Source organism: Conger conger, chromosome 4, assembly GCF_963514075.1.
Source record: "Conger conger chromosome 4, fConCon1.1, whole genome shotgun sequence".
Taxonomy (NCBI): domain Eukaryota; kingdom Metazoa; phylum Chordata; class Actinopteri; order Anguilliformes; family Congridae; genus Conger; species Conger conger.
The window spans coordinates 48,840,443-48,859,075 of NC_083763.1; the positions used below are offsets into that span (position 1 = coordinate 48,840,443).

Sequence of the window (18,633 nt, forward strand, 5' to 3'; positions counted from 1 at the left end):
ACACAAATGAATTGGAGGCTGGAGGTAGACTGACACGCATGTTTCATTATAGTAAAATTAAAATCAAGTAGGTTACAGCAATCACGTTCGAAATTAGTGCACAGCCAGCCACATTTAAGTAGGCTACTATGACTACATATGGACATTTTTTGATGAATTAACTCAGGCTGTGACGCACAGTGCTTTTGATGCTGGATACAGCAACAGGTAGTTTTTTTTTAAGTGTAGTTTCCTCTTTAGTTTGCCTTTAACGGAAACATCATGGATATCAACGGCGTAGAGCCGCTTGCTATGTCTGACACAGGTCCTGTCCATAATTCTAATCAAGGATTTACAAGTGTGGAGTGTAACAGTTGGAACAGTTTTGGTGAGCCGCCACATGAAAATGGCAATGGACTTGACGATGATGCTGATTTCTCGGATTTTGTGGAGCAACAGATCCGCATGAAAGACAGGCGGAGGGCGAAGTCACTGCCCGCTTACCCGGAGCAGGCAACCCTTTTCGAAGAAATCTCACAGGGATGCAGAAAGAGAGTAATGTTTGCAGATGCACTGGGACTTAACTTGGAAAGTGTGAAGCACTTCAGCAGCACAGAAGATCCACACGTCCCTTCTAAAGTATTCTCAAGACTCAATAGCTTCCCTCGTCAACACGACCGTGAATATATTGGTGAGCTATGTGACACATTCAGTTCTACACTTGCACTGGATCGCTTGGTACCCACGTTCAAGATGCCAGTGGAGAAAATTGATTTTGAAACTAGAGTTGAACGGTGCCACGTAACTCTTGAAAAAATAACTATTACTCGATATGACGTGCGAGGGACGATACAAGCGTTAACTTCGGGCTCTTTGAAGAGGGAGATTGGGGTGAGATATACATTCAATGACTGGCTTTCATTCATGGATGCGCAAGCGATACCAATGTCAGACAAGAATACTGCTGCAGTTGGAGAGAAGTTCATGTTCACGATGTATACACCGCCATTCATGGACCCCAGCTCCTCGGTTCACTTCGCAGTATATTCCAAGACTGACCAAGGCGAGTTTTGGGATAACAATGATGGAGATAATTACACCTTAAAGTATCACTGCATTTCTGCTCATGAGACAACAGCATTTCATGCCACTTGAATGCAGCGCATTACCTTACGTGTCGTTCACTGCTTTACACACTTAATAGCCGACATATATAATAATAGATCTTGGTTTTGTTATTTCATGACGGCAAATGAGAGACCTGGCTGTCAATTAAGTGCCATATTTGCTGAGCATTGGATAGGCTATTTAATCTGTTAGGAAATGAGTTAAATGGGACAGAAATAGCCTACATTTATAAATCGTTCACATATGCTGCTACTAGTTCTGTCATAGCTGTTTAGACTATGCGGAAACAATATCTGATAAACAGTAGAATTAAATCAGTGATGACACACTGATGCTCCCACTATCTACTGCGATGTAAAAAAAAAACGGTACATGGAGTAATATTGTACATGTGTACCCTTCTTTTTCCGTAAATTATTGAAATCACCAAACCAGGAACCAATAATAAAAAAATCACAATTGTTTGATTTCATTTTTAATAAAATGTCAAATGGTACTACTGACCTAAGCTCAACATTTAAGCTTACAATGGACAAATATAACATATTTGCAACGTGTTTAGAGTAACCAGTTTGACAATATTGACCGTTGATATAGCAATACGGAAATTCTCATTCATGTTGTGCCGACAATATTCTCCATCTTATTTTCATATCCATTGTTCGGACTTTATTGCGTTCTAGTAGACAACTTTTAGAAATACTACGCGATGTTAAAAAATACAAAAAGAAATGAATAAAATCATGCCAAAAGTTGTATTACACAATATAATGCATTTTGAAAGTGGATTGTATGTAGTGTTGAATGTATTAAAATAATGCTCTGAATACTGGTTTGAAAAGAAGAAAGAGTCACCGGAGGACATTGTAATGGAGATGTGCTTGTCTCCTGTGCTTTGCTTTTCTGTCAGAGTAACAAAGTCCAAGAGAAGATCACGCATTATCATGTTTACCATCGAATCAGCAAACAGAAACCTGGTCAGGAATAGGTTCAATAGGTGAACAGTGTTTTGGGGATATCAGTCCTGTATTTATTTTGGAATGAGGGGCAGTTTTCCCCCTGAGATTAACCTGCAAACATGAATACAGATTCAAATCATATGACGATGGTTCTATTCAACTCTCAACCAATTGTTTACTGACAACCTTGCAAAATCTAGCACAATATGCTCCATGCACAATACAATTTTGTTTCATCGTTTTTTTTCTTACACGACTCATTATCAGGATGAATCAAATAAATGGGATTGAAAAGGTTGAACACAATGATTAACCCAAAGCAGCACTTAGGCGAAACCACAAGAGATTCAGATATTGGATCAAATATAATATGAAAACTTAAACGTTAGGTGAGTTTAGATTATGGTTAAACCTAGGTTTCCATAATCACCTGGGTCTTGCTTAATATGTGATTTCTAAATGGTGGATCTGGGTTTATTCAATTACCTGAACACAAAATGAGTCTGTTTACCTAGCAATGTAGAAGAAAAGCTATGATGGATGGCCACAACTTTACACACTTTGCTCTCTTTCACAAGGTCACCACTCACCGAGTGTGTGCCTTAACAACAACAAACTGGCTATTTTTAAACTCTCAACCTTGAACAACATTACCCCATACTTTACACACCCAGGCTGCATGGCAATGTGCACACACACACACACACACACACACAGACAAAAACACACACACACACACACACACACACACAGTTTATAATAAGTAGGTAAGCTGGATATACTCCACACATACAAACATTTTATGTGTTTAAGACTAACATATGTAAGCAAGTGCATTAAGTTTAATATGTGTTTATACAGAGACATACAAGTACATAGCCCCACTCATGCAAATTTTATTTTATTATATTTATATTCTACTATTTATTTTGACATTATTTTCCAAACAAGCCATTCAGAAAGAATAATTTTAAAAATAGCTGATTCAAATACTTTTTTTTATTTCTGTTCAAATGAAGAAATATATACACATGTATTTATATAATGTATCCAACATTAATTTTAAACAATAAAGTGTTAAAAAATGTAAGCAAAAAAAGAAGAAAAAAAGAAGGGAATCAAGGTTGAATGTACAACATACTACCTCACAGTCAATATGGCTCATTCTGTATAAAGCTGGTCAATATGTCACTGCAGTGCTGTGGAGGTGGTCTTGCAAGTGAAAGCCAATTACAGCCTGGGCTAAGCAGCGTGGATCTCCTTTTCCCTGTCGCGACGCTCCCCGCCACCCCTGTGCCCTTCCCTCAGCAGACGCATAATGTGGTCCCCTCTCTGGCTCATCTGGTCTCCTTCACCACTGGGTCTTCTACAACCGTCTTCTGAGCAGTGTATAGCTTTCCAATGGACACCTGCAGAGAGAAACCAAGAACAAAACCTCAGTTAAACGTATCATTCAAATGTATCCCTCAGTTAAATCCATGGCTCCCAACCCCGGTTTACCATCCTGTAGGTCAGTGCTACTCAACTCAACTTCACCTGCTTGGTTCAGATTATAAGCGACGTAGTGAAGTCAGGCTCACGGTTGAAGTGAATGCCTGCAGACACTGCGGCCCGTAGGACGTGGAGTTGAGTAGAGCAGCTGTAGGTTTTCTTTTACAAAATACACTTAATTCAACAGCTAGAGATCTTGCATAGCGACTACTTTGCAACATTTGTGCCAAATTAGGGTTGAAATGAAACACTACACAATGGTAGATCTCCAGGAACAGGGCTGGGAACCACTGAAATACAGTATATTAGTTGAAAGACATGCATCAATCACAAAAGCTATATTATATTGTACTGAACACATGCTACTTGATGGCATGTATGTACATACATATATACAAACACACTAACATACATAAATACAGGTCAACTATGCTGAACGGTAGAGTAGTATTTGTGTTCAGGCTAATACATTTTGCCCTGACTACAATGTGCCACAGTCAAATCTAGCTGTTAGTTGAATGGTGTCGCACATAAGGTTATAATGCACTGAAATGCACCAGAAGGGACCTGTTTCAACAGAGACGGTTTGGCCCTGGACAAGGGCATCAGTGGGTCAAATCAATAGTCCACTGCAGCAGAGACAGGTGAAACGAGTCCCTTCGACAGGCTGTGACACCTCTGGTTTATGTTTACTCAAAAGAAAGCTAGCAGAAAACGAGCGATAGCGGCAGCAAGACTCGGCCGCAATCCCAGAAGCCCTCCTGGTCCTTTTACAGAGCGTTAAATCTTCCAGCAGCAATTGTTGCGTAATGTCAACGCAAATAATTTTCCTGTCACCCCTCACCAGATCATTAGCATTAGTTTACTGTAGCAATTAAAATGTCAATATTATTATGGCTATCTGGAGACGAATTTGAATATTCATGCATTGCTTTTCTGCCCACACGCTCCCCACATGCAAAAAGAGTCTTTGCTCTTGTTATAAACATGAGGATTTCATCAAAAGTATGGAGAAAACTACTGCACACACAAATTCAGGAATAGTGCTGGAGGCAAACTGACGAATACGAAATGGACATCCACTCATTTTCGCATTGCAAATTTCAAAAGCCAGATAACCAGATATGCTTCTGATTAGATGCTTTTATCCAAAGCAACATACAGGATTATGAATGCAATGCAATACTATACTGAGCCATACTTTCGTAAGCTTAGCTCTTTATTAAATGCTTTTTACATTTGCATTCAGAAAGTGTGTGGATATCCTTCTTTTGAATCATTCACTAGCTGACACTATTCGGCTTGGAGGACTAACAGACTTGGTTCTGGAAAGTACAGTTCAAAAGAGAAATGAAACTCTCTGCCCCAGAGAGGCTTAACTGTTGGGCACAGAACAGAAAGTTCCACACAACACTGAAATCTTTTCAAACTAGTTTTTGCTAGCATGTCCGCAGCACAGGGCAGATGCATTGATTTTACGTGTCCTGGGTAAAATATGTTCTGCATTCAAATACTTTTCTGTGCTTGACTGATCTTGCCTGGTGCAATTAAACCAACCAAGAGGACCAGAAAGCAGGGTTTGCACTTTTTGAGAGTATTTCAATACACCAAACCGTAAGTAAACCATAGAAAAGTATTTGAATCCAAAATTTGACCCAGGTCTGAGCGCAGGACAGATTAATTTCAATACAGAGAAAGGATATAAAGATGAAGCCTTGTTAAGGAGAAGCTGTACTCACACAATCGCAGGATATTTCTGGAGAATAATTATCAATTTGTTTGTAGCAAGGACTCCACTGAAATGGTTGGAGGAAGAGCAAAACTTTTCCACTAGTTTTTTTTTCCACTTTTTCACTAACAGAAAATCACTTCCCTGCCAAATTCAGAGCTGTGACACTCACTGGCTCAATCCCTTTCCATTTCCAACAAAACAATTCAGACTGCAGTGACTGCATTTGTTTGGCTGAAGCATCACTGCCTACTTTACCATGCTACTTTTGTGTAGACCACTTCTGAATTATTAAGGCCTCTAAATTGTTCAGTCCTGTGATATTTTCGAGCAGTGCAGTGTCGTCCCCTGATGGAGGAGATGTACAGTAAAATCCATTGTGGTTTTAGCAGTGTGGGAGCCCATCTGACAGGTAAAATACTAGGCAATTAAAATCTGCAAATCTACGTACTACACCTGATGTGGACTAAACACAAGGATGCATCCAATGTAAATGGGACATTGCTACTTTGAAACTCATCTAAACATCAAGTAGACAAAAACTCAGAAAGGTAAACAATAAAGCAAAAAGCCTACAGCAATTATCTTAATATTTCATCAAGAGAACAACCTCAAGTTTCTCAAACTTAAAACAAAGCAATCCATTCTTCTTTTCTTCTTTGTTCTCCTGCCCTGGGTGTGTCGAAGTGTCCCTGAGCAAGACACCCCCAATAGCTCCCAACTTGCTGGTTGGTGCACTGCATGCATGGGTGAATGAGAGCCATTAATTGTTAAGTGCTTTGGATGAAAGCGCTATATGAATGCAGTCCATTTACCATTTACAAAACACATGTATTTTTAAGATGAGAAACAGTGATAGTCTTATTACTGCAAGCACTCACTGTAAGCACTCTACCAAGTTGACAGAATAGGTTACATGCAGGTTTGCCTGAAATGCCTCTAAACAAAGACCAGGGGCATTTTTGCTTCAAATGCTGACACAAAACAACAAGCTCTAATAAAGCCATTTGAAAAGCGATCGACTGCAACCTTTTTCGCCCACGTAAATGCCCTCGGTGCATCGTCAGCCTCGCGCAGCACTTCTCCACACCAAAACAGAGACATAAATCTTCGCCCTCTTTCAGGAGCTGTCATCTTTTAATGTGGAGCGAAAATACCATCACGGGTTCTACAGCCGCGGCTCTCCGTGCCACTCTACCTGTAATGGCCGCCTGGAACAGCTTAAAGTCCCTTTCAAATGACTTTGATTCCCAGAGGATTTCACTGTAATTACAACCAAATGTGAGCCGTGCACATAAAACGTGTGCTTTTATGGCAGCAGGTGTTACAATATTTTCTTTCGCCGTCATCACTTTGGAAGGTACCTTTTTTGTGCGATTCTAGAAAGGAAAACCGGGATTTACTACACAGGCAATGACACATTGAAATATGAAAGGATGGGCCAGATTTTCTCTTTGCTCGACTGCTCCCATTGATACTAATACATATAATTTCTACAAGATTTTTTATGCTTTTCATCCAATTTACAAGCTAATTACTGAAATCAGGTGGTGTAGCTCAAGGTTGAAGCAAATGCCTGCAGAGAATGCGGTCCGCAGGACGTGGAGTTGAGTCGCGCTGGTCTACGCTGTCCTCATCTCTGGGACAGTGTAGACCACATCTTCTCTCCACCAAAACATGTGATGTCACCAGCTCCTTATTCAACACTGCAGGCCCCAAGCCAATCTTGAACTGACACAAGTCGGACACCAGATGCACAGCTTTAGCAAACGGACTGAGGGCACCTGTTTGACCAGAGGGGGCGCTAGAGAGTGACGAGATGCTGATCCCGGTTGACTGAACGCACCCTAACCCTGTGGACTCAACCAGCAATTGTGTCACCCTTGTTGTTGGCACAATGGGGATTTGGTCCCGGACCAAGTGGCCCATAGTGTACATGCACTAGAACAGTATGCTAACAGCATCAGACATCAAGGATCAGAAGACAACACTATCTGCTGTATCAGTTCAACCAACACATTATCTGTACCTGTATTCAGGTACAAATACACACACACAGTCCATTTTTAAGAAAAAAATATGCCCAACATGATATTTTCTTAGTAATAATATCTCAAATAATAATAAATTCTTATTTAGCTGAAGCTTTTGTCTGAAGTGATTTAAAGTTGATTAGACTAAACAGGGGTAAATGCTAAATGGTTTGCATTTATATAGCACCTTTATTGATGCTTTTCATTTATTGATGACACTCGCACACTAATGGCGATTGGCTGCCATGCAAGACACCAACCAGCTCGTCATGAGCATTTAGGAGGTGTCTTGTTCAGGGACTCTTCGACACACCCAGGGTGGGATCAAACCGGCAACCCCCCGACTGCCAGACAACTGCTCTTACTGCCTGAGGAACATTTACAACATTAAGTTTTTAGCAAATTTGGAGTGGTCACCCCCCACACCTCTGGTTGATTTTTCACGCAATAACTAAAGGGACAATACCCCCTGGAGCAATGCGGGATTAAGGACCTTGCTCAAGGACCCAAAAGCTATGCAGATCTTATTGTGGCTATACCGAGGCTTGAACTACCAACCTTCTGGGTCCCAGTCATGTACCTTAGCCACAAGAGTACATGCTGCATAATGTACTTGTACCATAATACTCCAGAAGCCATTATGTTTAATTTCAGGTCCCAATGACCTAATCACTGTGAGCACTGCAGCAGATACCAGAGCACAATGAACCACCCTGCCCTTGATCTGCCCTCTGGAAGATCTGGAGAGGTGCCTCCGGGCGAAGCACAACCACAGTGTAGCCCTGTACTCTTCCGCTGTGCCCCCGTGCCAACTGTGGCTCCTTTTTCACTGCGGTGTGGGTGGGGGAGGTGGCACCCTGGGGTGGCCTCCATGTGCCAGGATGGCTGGAACTGAGGACAGGTAGGGGTGTAAACGGAAAAACGTTCAAACGGTTTTAAAGATTATGGCCGCGTATAACTTCCTGTCAGGCTTTTAAAATTCTAAACTAGCAATCGACAAGCTAAGTTCTAGCAAACTATTTCGTTTTCAACCACAGGCAGTTTTGCCCGTCATTGACAAACATTCATTGTGATCGAGTGCTGTTCCTAAGCAAACAATACACGCTGCATGTATGCTCTCAGCTCCTGAGTTTCCCAGCATAACCTGGCAGAGGGAAATCATAGCTTCCAATGGGAAATGCTAGCCGACAGACGAGCACAAGTCACCCATTTAAAGCTGCCATATGCTGCTGGAGATCAGAGACCCACTCCCTGACTCAGAAGCACATTATGATGGGGCGCTCTGGCTGGAGACCAATGAAGTTTTGTGCTTATTCAAGGGCAGACGGCTCTGCCCTGTGCTGTATTCTGCACCTTGTGCTGTGTTAAATAATGCAGGAGGAGCTACGGGTGCCAGTATCTCTGAACCGTAACAAGCGCATACCTCCCTTCTCGGAAAAAACCCCCTCGCGCAATGAGACATGGTGGCCAGCCTGCTGCCGCAAGCTCCCTGCAGTTACCCTGGTCTCCACCGGGTGGGGCTGAAAGGGACACTGCTGTGTCAGGTGCAATGAGCTGCTCCCCTCGATGGCTGCTTGAGGCAAAGACAGGAGGGAGGGGGGCGTTCTGATGCAGTGGGCATTGCTAGGCTTCAACTGCTGGGCCTTCGAAAACGGAGGTACTTTCAGCAACAGTATCAGTCATTGATTGAGATTTACCATACGCCTCTGAGTTCTGCCCAAAAAATAAATGAAATATACTACAGGTGGATATATTTTTAACAATCCCCCCCCCCCCCCCCCAACACATAACCTAAAACGTGCTAAACAGACATGCCCTAAACATAAACAATGCAGTCTGACACGGCTACGTACAAACACGCTCCATACAGAAGTGTATTCAGCTGTTTTTTGGTACAAAACAGAGGTGGCACACATATGCAGATTCTTCAGGACCCTGAGCGCCAACTACATTTACCCTCCTACCAGGTGGGAGGCCAGATGCTTCCGCTGCATTCAAAGTACATGAAACAGCTGGCGGTGTGCGCTGGATGAGTGCGTTCAAAATCGGAGAGCATGACAGGAAGCCCGTATGCAGCAACAGAAAGTTCCGGAGGCACAGATTAGAACCAACGTCTGAGACTGGATTGGTCTCATCTATAAAATAAATGTTACTATGGTTACTTTTTACCATACTATGCCAATTCACAATAATAACAAAAGTGTATATCATTCATAGTTTTATTACGACATTGGTAATGGAAGTGGACGAAATGGCAGGAACAGCGGGAGGAATTTTTGCCGCACAGGCTAATGACATGAAAAACCCCTGGGAGAGACTTATGTTTTCGTTTACTCATGTTGCTGGAGTGTGACATCTCCTTTTTAGACTTTCCCTTCAAATTAAGTGCTTTCTCTTCGAATCTCGCAATGCTGCCAAGTTCAACAGCATAATCAATAAACACAAATGTCAGACACCGAGAAATCAATAAACAACACAAATGTCAGACACCAACACATGATTGTCTCAAAGTAAAAACACATCTGGGTCTATTGTGGTCTGGGCCATCACCTGCAGTAATAAAAAAATTAAAAAAAAGACCTGTCTCAGTACTAGCAACTTACTATGAGATTATAACGTGGCAGCCCAACATAAAAATGCAGGTTAGATTCATGTCAGTCCTACCTATCCATGCAGGTAGAGAGAGGTTGTGCCCATATGTGGGAATATGTGTGTACTTTATTCATATGTTCCAATCTTTCCACCAGAGGGCAGCATCATCTTGCGAATAAGGCTGGCATGCTCATTTTTAAGCAGCCGTTTTTATCATCAAGCTGCTATGGCAGAATTTCTCTCATTTTCGCAGTGGAGCGCTGCGGTGGGGGGGTGGCTCTCAGCATTCAGCTGGCGGGGTCCGCATGTTAATTGTTGCGGCTGAAACAGGCTTCTTCTCACCACGCCATCTCACTGCAGCCACCACCCCATCCACGAACACATACACACACGTGCACACATACAGACACACATACGTGAACACATACAGACACACATACGTGAACCCATACAAAGACAGACACAGGACACAGACACAAACACATGTGCACATATACATACAGACATAAATGCACATAGTACAAACACAAATACAGACACACAAAGCATGCAAACACACACAAAAACATATTTACAAGCACGCACGCACGCACAGAACAGACACAAGATACAAAGACAGACACGAACACATGAGCACATATGCATACATAGGCATACATATGCACATAGTACAAACACAAAACATACTAACTCACGCAAACACACACAAAAACTCATGGACACATGCATGCGCAGGCACACGCACATGCACACACAGTACACACATGCACGCATAAATACAGACACACATACACACACACACACACACACACACACACACACACACACACACACACACACACACTCCTACCTCTCTGGTGTGTACTGACACTTACTGGAACAGATAGTACCTCCTAGCCCTTGTGGGGGGAGAGGGAGTTATGCGACTGCATTGTTGCGGTGCTGCAGACAGCCTTTCGGCCATTCAGATTCCACAGTCCCTACACCAAGAATCAGCCACTGTCTGAACAGCAGGAGATGCGATTCTGAAATTGGAAAACAGAAACTGCTTACAGCTTGAGCCTCACTGTTGGTGCCACAAGCTTCATCAAGGAAGAGGTTTTTACTACGCTCATTGGTAATTTTATGCATAACCATGGTAACGAGAGAATTCCCTCAACTAAGGCAACTGGCAGCAAAGAAGGAAAGCCTTTTGAACGGCAGCCGAATGCCTGAGCGGAACTGGGAGCGTTTACGAAGCCGAAGAGCGGCGTACGCGTGGGCAAAGTGCCTCCTCTTCCTCACTGCGGGGATTTCCTGCTCTCATATCTCGCCTTCTGTCTTCTCCTCTGCTGCCGTGCCTATAGTACGCACATCACCGCAGGCAAAGCCTCCCTTTCAGAGAAGCCTCACGCTGGGCCTGTTCCAGCGAGGAACACCCCTGCCCGTCCCCCTCCCTCTGGAAAAGAAAACCACAAAGAAATTTCCTATTCGACGTGTTCGCGGCAGTGCCTTGCACATCATCCAAAACGCAGCAGCAACACGGCACTAACACGTGCATCAAAAACGTATTTACCCTGAAGCATTCGGTATAGTATACCAAACCGAGTCGTGCTGTAGCCTGCATGTACACGCATACACATATGCGCACGTACAGATGCGTACACGAGCACAGTCTGCCTACTCGCACGAGCAGGCACCCAACCGCATGAGCTTACAAAAAAAATGCTTCTTTAGCCAATAACAATGAATTATTGATGTGTTAGCAGCAGGCGAGATTCACTGTCTATGTCCTAATTAACCCCCATGACTGGTATGTACCATATACAGTACTGTATGTACAGCTGAATGGATGAACCGAAGTCCGTAAGCGTGTTCCTAATCTTATATCAGCGCTGTTCTGAATGAGGTCTGACAGGGACGACATTCTGAAGCCCATAAATATGATGAAGCCCGTATGCTGGGTGGCGCTTTGGTGTGGCCGCAGGTACTGTGGCATGCAGAGCAAAGGAGCAGGTCCCTTTCCACAACACACCCAGAACATGCACACTGTTGCTCTCAGTTATTCGCAAATACTACCCGTGAATTGTGTTAGGTTAAATCATGACTCCACTAGTGGGGGGAAAAATAGGGGAATTATTCGCAGTTTGTTCATTTTATACAGTAATGGTAAAGTAAAGGTTTAGCAAGGCAATCAACTAATTTGTTAGGATATCCAGTTCTTCAAAAAGTAAAGGTTTAGCAAGGCAATCAACTAATTTGTTAGGATATCCAGTTATTCAAAATGTGTTTTTTTAAATTTCACTTTCTGTGCAGGAAAAAATACATGAATAATGAATGGTCAAGCATGACTGGGGTTTGTGCGGCTGGTAATTTGTGAGGTTTTACAGAATCAATGTGAAAAATTATGTAGCACAAAAACTGCTCAGTGATCACTTTATTAGGTAGACCTGTACACGATTTTGTTAATGAAAATATTTAATCAGCCAATCATGTGGCAGCAACAAAATGCGTACAGGCATGCAGACATGGTCAAGAAGTTCAACTGTTTTTCAGACCAAATGTCAGAATGGGGAAGAAATGTGATCTATGTGACTTTGACCATGGAATGATTGTATGGTGGTTTGAGTGTCTCAGAAACTGCTGATCTCCTGGGATTTTCACACACAACAGTCTCTAGAGTTTGCAGAGAATGGTGTGAAAAACAAAAAACATGCAGTGAGCAGCAGTTCTGCAAAAACAAATTGTTAATGAGAGAGGTCAGAGGAGAAGGGCCTGCCTGGTCAAAGCTGACAGGAAGGTGATAGTAACAGAAATAACCACAGATTACAACAGTGGCATACAGAAGAGCATCTCTGAACACAAAACATCAAACCTATCTAAGTGAATAGGCTACAGCAGCAGAAGACCGATAAGTAAAAAAGTCTAATAAATACCTAATAAAGTGCTCACTGAGTGTATATATTAGAAATGCACTATTAAAGCAATAAAAAACAATAGGTAATTTTGGACTCATAACGGTCAAACCACAACACTGTTTATGCTTCCCACAGTCTAGGAATATAACGCGGAATATAAATTGTTATTATACAGTTCAGTGTTCTCATGCATTGTTTTGGAAAGCTGACAGGGACAAACGCAACACAGCCTGCCGTCTTTTCGTTGTGTTCTAGTAAGAAAATGTTCGCGAACAGGTGACTTTATGAAATCTTGACTTTGGTGTCCTACACAACACTATTTATAGTTTTCACTTTAGCTAACCAACTATATTGTTATTTGGCTGCATAACTAGCTGGCTATATAATTAATATATGATACAAACGATGCAACTGCAACTTAAAGTTTGAGAGAAATAAAGGTTTACAGATGATTGAACACATAAAGAGACAAAATGAATGTGTAGCTGCCCAAATTGCACTCCAGATAAGCGATCACTGAAAAAAAACTGTTAAAAAAACAATACCAGTTCGCTATAACAAGCAAATTAGCAATTCCGAATGTACAAATATCCACCTGAAGCACAATGCTTGTGCAATCGCTACTATGTTCGTATTGCCTATATTTTATTGGAAGTGGATATTTGTAAATTCTTCAAGCTAACTATAGCTAATTTGCTTGTTGCTACCAATAACAAAATGGTATTGTTTTATAAGTAGATACAGGTAGTCTTTGCTTGGATAATAAGCAATAGTACACAGAGTTTCAGTGATTGCTTGTCTAGAGTGCAATATAGGCAGCGACACGAACAATCAGAATAAGCCCCCAGAATGGCATTGGCTGTGGCCGTTGGAACCATTTTTCAACAAATGAGCTTTAACTGCTGAACAGCTGTTCAATGTTTTGATACATTTGACGGCCCGACAAATGTACACTTTGAAACCTGAATTGAAGGACTATGAACACAGGCAGAGGGTGAGTCAACATGTCAGGAAGCCTTTTTCAATGACAGGAAGGGATTTTGTAACAATGTTTTAACACAAAAATCTTACCTATTGTACCTTTAAGCATGTTGAAAGCCTCAAAGGCTCAGAGCCACCACTTGGGGATCAAACAAGGATGGCATGCGCTGGTGTGTTGATGCAATCTGATGAGTTAAGGGCTAAATACAGTGTCCCGTTGAATCCCACACACCTTGGTTTTTGAAAATTGGCCACTGCGTGATGCTGTGAATGTGATTGGCTGCCTGCTGTTTAGAGGAGTCCCCCCCCTCGGCCACGCGTTTGACTCACTCCCACCCCACGCCGAGGGTCCGTGAGTCAGCCGGAGGTCCCATCTGCCTGGGAGGTCTGGCTAACGGCCTGTTTGTGTCCCACACTGTGGGGCAGAACTCGTTTGGCGTGACACACAGACCATTAGCCAGGGCCTGCAGTGCACTCATCGCTCGATGAAATGCATGTCCAGCTTCCTGAAGTTAAGCCAAGCCAAAACTTTCAGAATAATTGCTACACTCAGCGAAAACCTTACTACTGTTTTTGACTCTGAGGAAGTTGTCGTTTGACGTCATAATTTCAGTCTCCCCGGTCCATTAAGCATTTCATGTGTTCCAGCTTTATTTCAGGCTCGTCCTTGCAAAGTTGTCTGGGTAATATGGTCTAGTTGTCCTGTTTGTAGAGCACCTACAGGATTTTATCATTTCTTAGATTGCCATGTTAGTTGGACACTGCAAATTGTTACCCTATTCCTTTCAATCAAAAAAAAACATAGATACATTATTTAAATGTATGACATTGTGCAGTGATTTTATTTTAATGAATATCCCCATGTGATGTATTATTTGGTCACGTAAAATTTGTAAAGCCTTACAAGCAAATTAAAATGACCAGAAAACTAGAGATGCACCAGTGATGGCAATGTGAACCTTTCTTTAAAATTCAATAACTATGAAACTATAAAACATAAAACTCAGCATCTGAAATGGAATTTGTCATTTCAAAATGGAACCCAACAGCTTCCAATGCAATGCCAAGACAGTGGCGTAATATGACATAAATCATTACCGATTTGTTTGACCAGGGAGCTAAATTTATAATCTGGCAATCTGGTCTATGTTTGTGCACAGCAATGATGCAATTACCCACTTTGTGAGTACATGCACCTTTAAGGAGAGTGGGGCAATATTGTCTCTGTAATTGATCGGCAATTCAGATTATGTCATTATTTGTCATTATTTATCTGCAGTTTGCACAAGACTCCATTGGCAGTGAATAGTGGCCTCATAAGCTCATGAACAATTTGTCCAACTGTTCTGCTCAGAATTCCATTTTCATCAAAGTTTCCTAGCCTCATGGTTGCAGGTAAAGGTTACTGTAGCAACAGGGGCAATGTGGTAGGTAGGAATGTAGGAACCATAGCTAATGAAGTCCTCTGAGTGCCGCACTAACTTGGTAGAGCGCGTGCGGTACACGGCTGGGGCTCCGAGGACAAGGCTGATGAACGGGTGGGCTCCTGGGGCTCAAAAAAACTTCAGCTGAGTGAAAAGGTTGATTTGGCTCTTGTGATTTTTACAGAAACGGAGAGCACAGGGATGGTGCGCAGATGTCTGAAACTCTTAAGATCGCTGCTGTATTCTCCAGCTTGCTTTTAAAGGCAGTTCAGCCAAAAATAATATTAAAGTACAGTGGCTTCAGACCCCTTCACTTTTTGCACACTTTATTCTGTTGTTTATTTAAATGGATAAACTTGCCATGTTTGCCCAATCTACGTTCAATAACCCATAAGGACAAAGTGAAAACATGTTATTGGATTTTTTGGCTAATTTATCAAAAACTGAAATCTCTTATTTATAGAAGTATTCTGAACCTTAATTCAGTACTTTGTAGAAGTCCCTTTGGCAGCAATTACAGCTTTGATTCATCTTGCGTGAATCTCTCCAAGCTTTGCACACTTGGATTTGGGCAGTTTATCCCATTTTTCCTCTCAAGCTCTGTCAGATTGGATAGGAAATGTCTGTGTACTGCCACCGTCTCTCCACAGATGTTCTTGTCCCGAAGGCACTCCAGTGTTGTCTAGGCAGTATATGCTTTGGGTCATTGAGGTCCGAGGTTGCATGCACTTTGGAGCATGTTTTATACAAGGACCTCTCTGTATTTGGCTGCATTAATCCTTCTCTCAATTCTGACCAGTCTCCCTGTCCCTGCCACTGAGAAGCTACCACCACCATGCTTCACTGTAGGGATGGTATTAGCCAGGTGATGAGCAGTGCCTGGTGGCAAAGTCAACACTGTTGTACGCCTGTTACTCAAACCACTCCACCATAAAGGCCTGATTGATGCTGCTGAGATGGTCATGCTTCCGGCAGGTTCTCCTATCTCTGCAGAGAACTTCCGAAGCTCTATTCGAGTGACCGTTGGGTTCTTGTTCACCTCCCTGACCAAGGCCCTTCTTGCCAAGTTACTAAGTCTGGCCGGACGGCCAACTCTAGTCCTGGTGGTTCCATACTACTTCATTGTCTGACATTACATGCTAAAGTAGTTCCTATATTGTCTTGGCATAATTTTAATAACTAAAGATCTCAGCTGGCTAACACTTTCATGTTTCGATACGTAAGTCAAGCACAGCAAACAGCCAGGAAAAACATTGATCAAAACAACTAACACTTTGCCCCAGAAAACTAAACTTCTGCTAGCACCTAAACAGTTGGCAAGTGTCCGCAGAATAAGAAATAGTTCTGAATTAAAATGCATTTCAGAAAAAAAGAGTTCCATAGAGGTCCATTATATCATGGCTAAAAGTTAAAAAAGTCAAATCTAGAAACTTTGTCACATCTCAGTGAAACTATCTGGATGGAAAAAGTACTCTGGGTAGGTGGAAACACATAGCTTTCATTAAATTTTTGAGTGAACAACCTGTGCATCAACATGTATTTGACACAGCAGGGAAACATTTTACACTGTCCTAGGACAAAATCATCATGACAAAACCAGTGTTTACACTTAAAAATACGGGAAGACAATATTCTGATTAATATGGCCACTTACATGTGTTTTCTGATATTTGAGCAACTCTGCAAACTGAAAGAATAATGGAACAGTTAAAGGACGGATCTTTAAAGAATCAACATTGGCTGCTGTTTATATGTCGACACGCTTTTTAAAATTTGTTGCAACCTACTGTCGATCAGGTATGGAATCACTTAGCTCTCAAATTCAGCACAAAAGGAATGGGCTGAATGCATTACAGTTCAGCAACTGAATTATTGGCAGGAATGTGTCCTTCAGAGCTGAGTGCTGCTGAAGAGCTCAATTAAAGAGAAATCGGTAGGGAGGACCAATTTTAAGAGACCATTTTGAGAGGCCAACCCATCATGAGATTTCACTAAATTAAATCAACGAAGCGAGAAAATAAGGGCAAACTAGTTTTGGCTTATTAAAACATTGTTCAGAAGCACACACATATTAACTTGTTTGTGGGTGTCTATTTCCATAATTTCACCTCCTGACTGAAAATCTATTTGCTTTCACAAAGCTAGTAAGTCCTTGAGATCAGTTCAATGTTAAAATGCCTACAGAATGAATCCCAGCAGCCCACCCACAGGTACTTTTGTTCTAGTGCTATCATCTTAATAGAAATATCTTGGAATCAATATTCCTGAATGAATCAGCTCAATTTTCCATCTTCCTAAGTGGATACTTGGCTGAAGTTTGAACTCCTGTAGCATGAATCAGGCTCCATATTGATATTTACTTAAAGACCATTACAACCGTTTCAAAATTCAAAATCATGCCAATAGAGAACAGGATTCCTTAGCTCCATATTTGCTCAGAAAAGCCAAACTATTTCAAAAGCTATGCACATTCATCTATCTATGTATCCATTGTACGAAACCTTGACAATACACAAATAAGGCAACATTGGCTCAGGAGGTAAGTGCAGTCGTCTGGCAGTCGAAGTGTCCCTGAGCAAGACACCTAGGCTAACCCCCAATTGCTCCTGACGAGCTGGTTGGGGCCTTGCATGGCAGCCAATCGCCGTTGGTGTGTGAGTGCGTGTGTGTGAATGGGTAAATGAGAAGCATTAATTGTACAGCACTTTGGATTTTTAAATTTATTTTATTTTATTTGACCTTTATTTATACAGGGAAGTCCCTTGAGAGCAAGCTCTCATTTTCAAGGGTGCTGTTTACAAAAAACATATATAAAAGATACAGGTTGCAACAGACAAGATAAGAGCAGACAAAAAACAAGCTATAAAAAACAGATAATAATTGGTAAGACACTAAAAATCAGGTAAAACACGAGCAGTTCTCAGTCATAGTACCCACGAGGAGCACTCTAAAAGAGTCTAGAGAAACAAATTGATCCAATTTTAGAGTGTCCTGGAGCCTATTCCACTTGTCCGGAGCATAGTGAGAAAAAGCAGTCTTTCCATATTCCGTCCTCACGCGCGGAATGAGCAATCTGATGTGTGACTGCGAGCGTGTTCGGCAACTCATAGAGTTGTGAATGAGGAGCGAGGATAAATACGATGGAAGTTTACCAATTAGAGCTTTATAGATGAATAGAAGAGAATGTAGCTCTCTTCGTGCAGTTAGGGACGACCAACCCAATTTTTCATACAAAACACATCGGTGAGTAAGAAAACCATCACCCGTTACAAAGCGCAGGGCACTATGATACACAGCATCAAGCAGCTTCAAAATGGCAGGAGAAGCATGCATATACACAATGTCACCATAATCAAAAACAGACATAATTTGGGACTGAACAATGGATTTCCTGGTTTGAAGAGAGAAACAGGATTTATT

The 18,633-nt window shown here is 41.9% G+C and overlaps 2 protein-coding genes across 2 annotated transcripts in view; one reads left to right on the plus strand and one right to left on the minus strand.

The window, feature by feature from the left end:
- Window positions 1-15: 15 nt before the first annotated feature.
- On the plus strand, window positions 16-2,449 carry ppp1r3g (protein phosphatase 1 regulatory subunit 3G). Its single transcript, XM_061240678.1, has one exon. The coding sequence runs from the start codon at window positions 262-264 to the stop codon at window positions 1,132-1,134; it is 873 nt and encodes a 290-aa protein (XP_061096662.1). The 5' UTR covers window positions 16-261; the 3' UTR covers window positions 1,135-2,449.
- Window positions 2,450-2,951: 502 nt separating this feature from the next.
- Window positions 2,952-18,633, minus strand: part of LOC133127646 (LYR motif-containing protein 4A-like) — a 46,045-nt gene continuing 30,363 nt past the window's right edge. Inside the window, exon 3 of the mRNA XM_061240679.1 lies at window positions 2,952-3,475. Coding sequence (XP_061096663.1) covers window positions 3,404-3,475 — 72 coding nt within the window. The 3' untranslated portion in view covers window positions 2,952-3,403. The remainder of the gene's footprint in view (window positions 3,476-18,633) is intronic.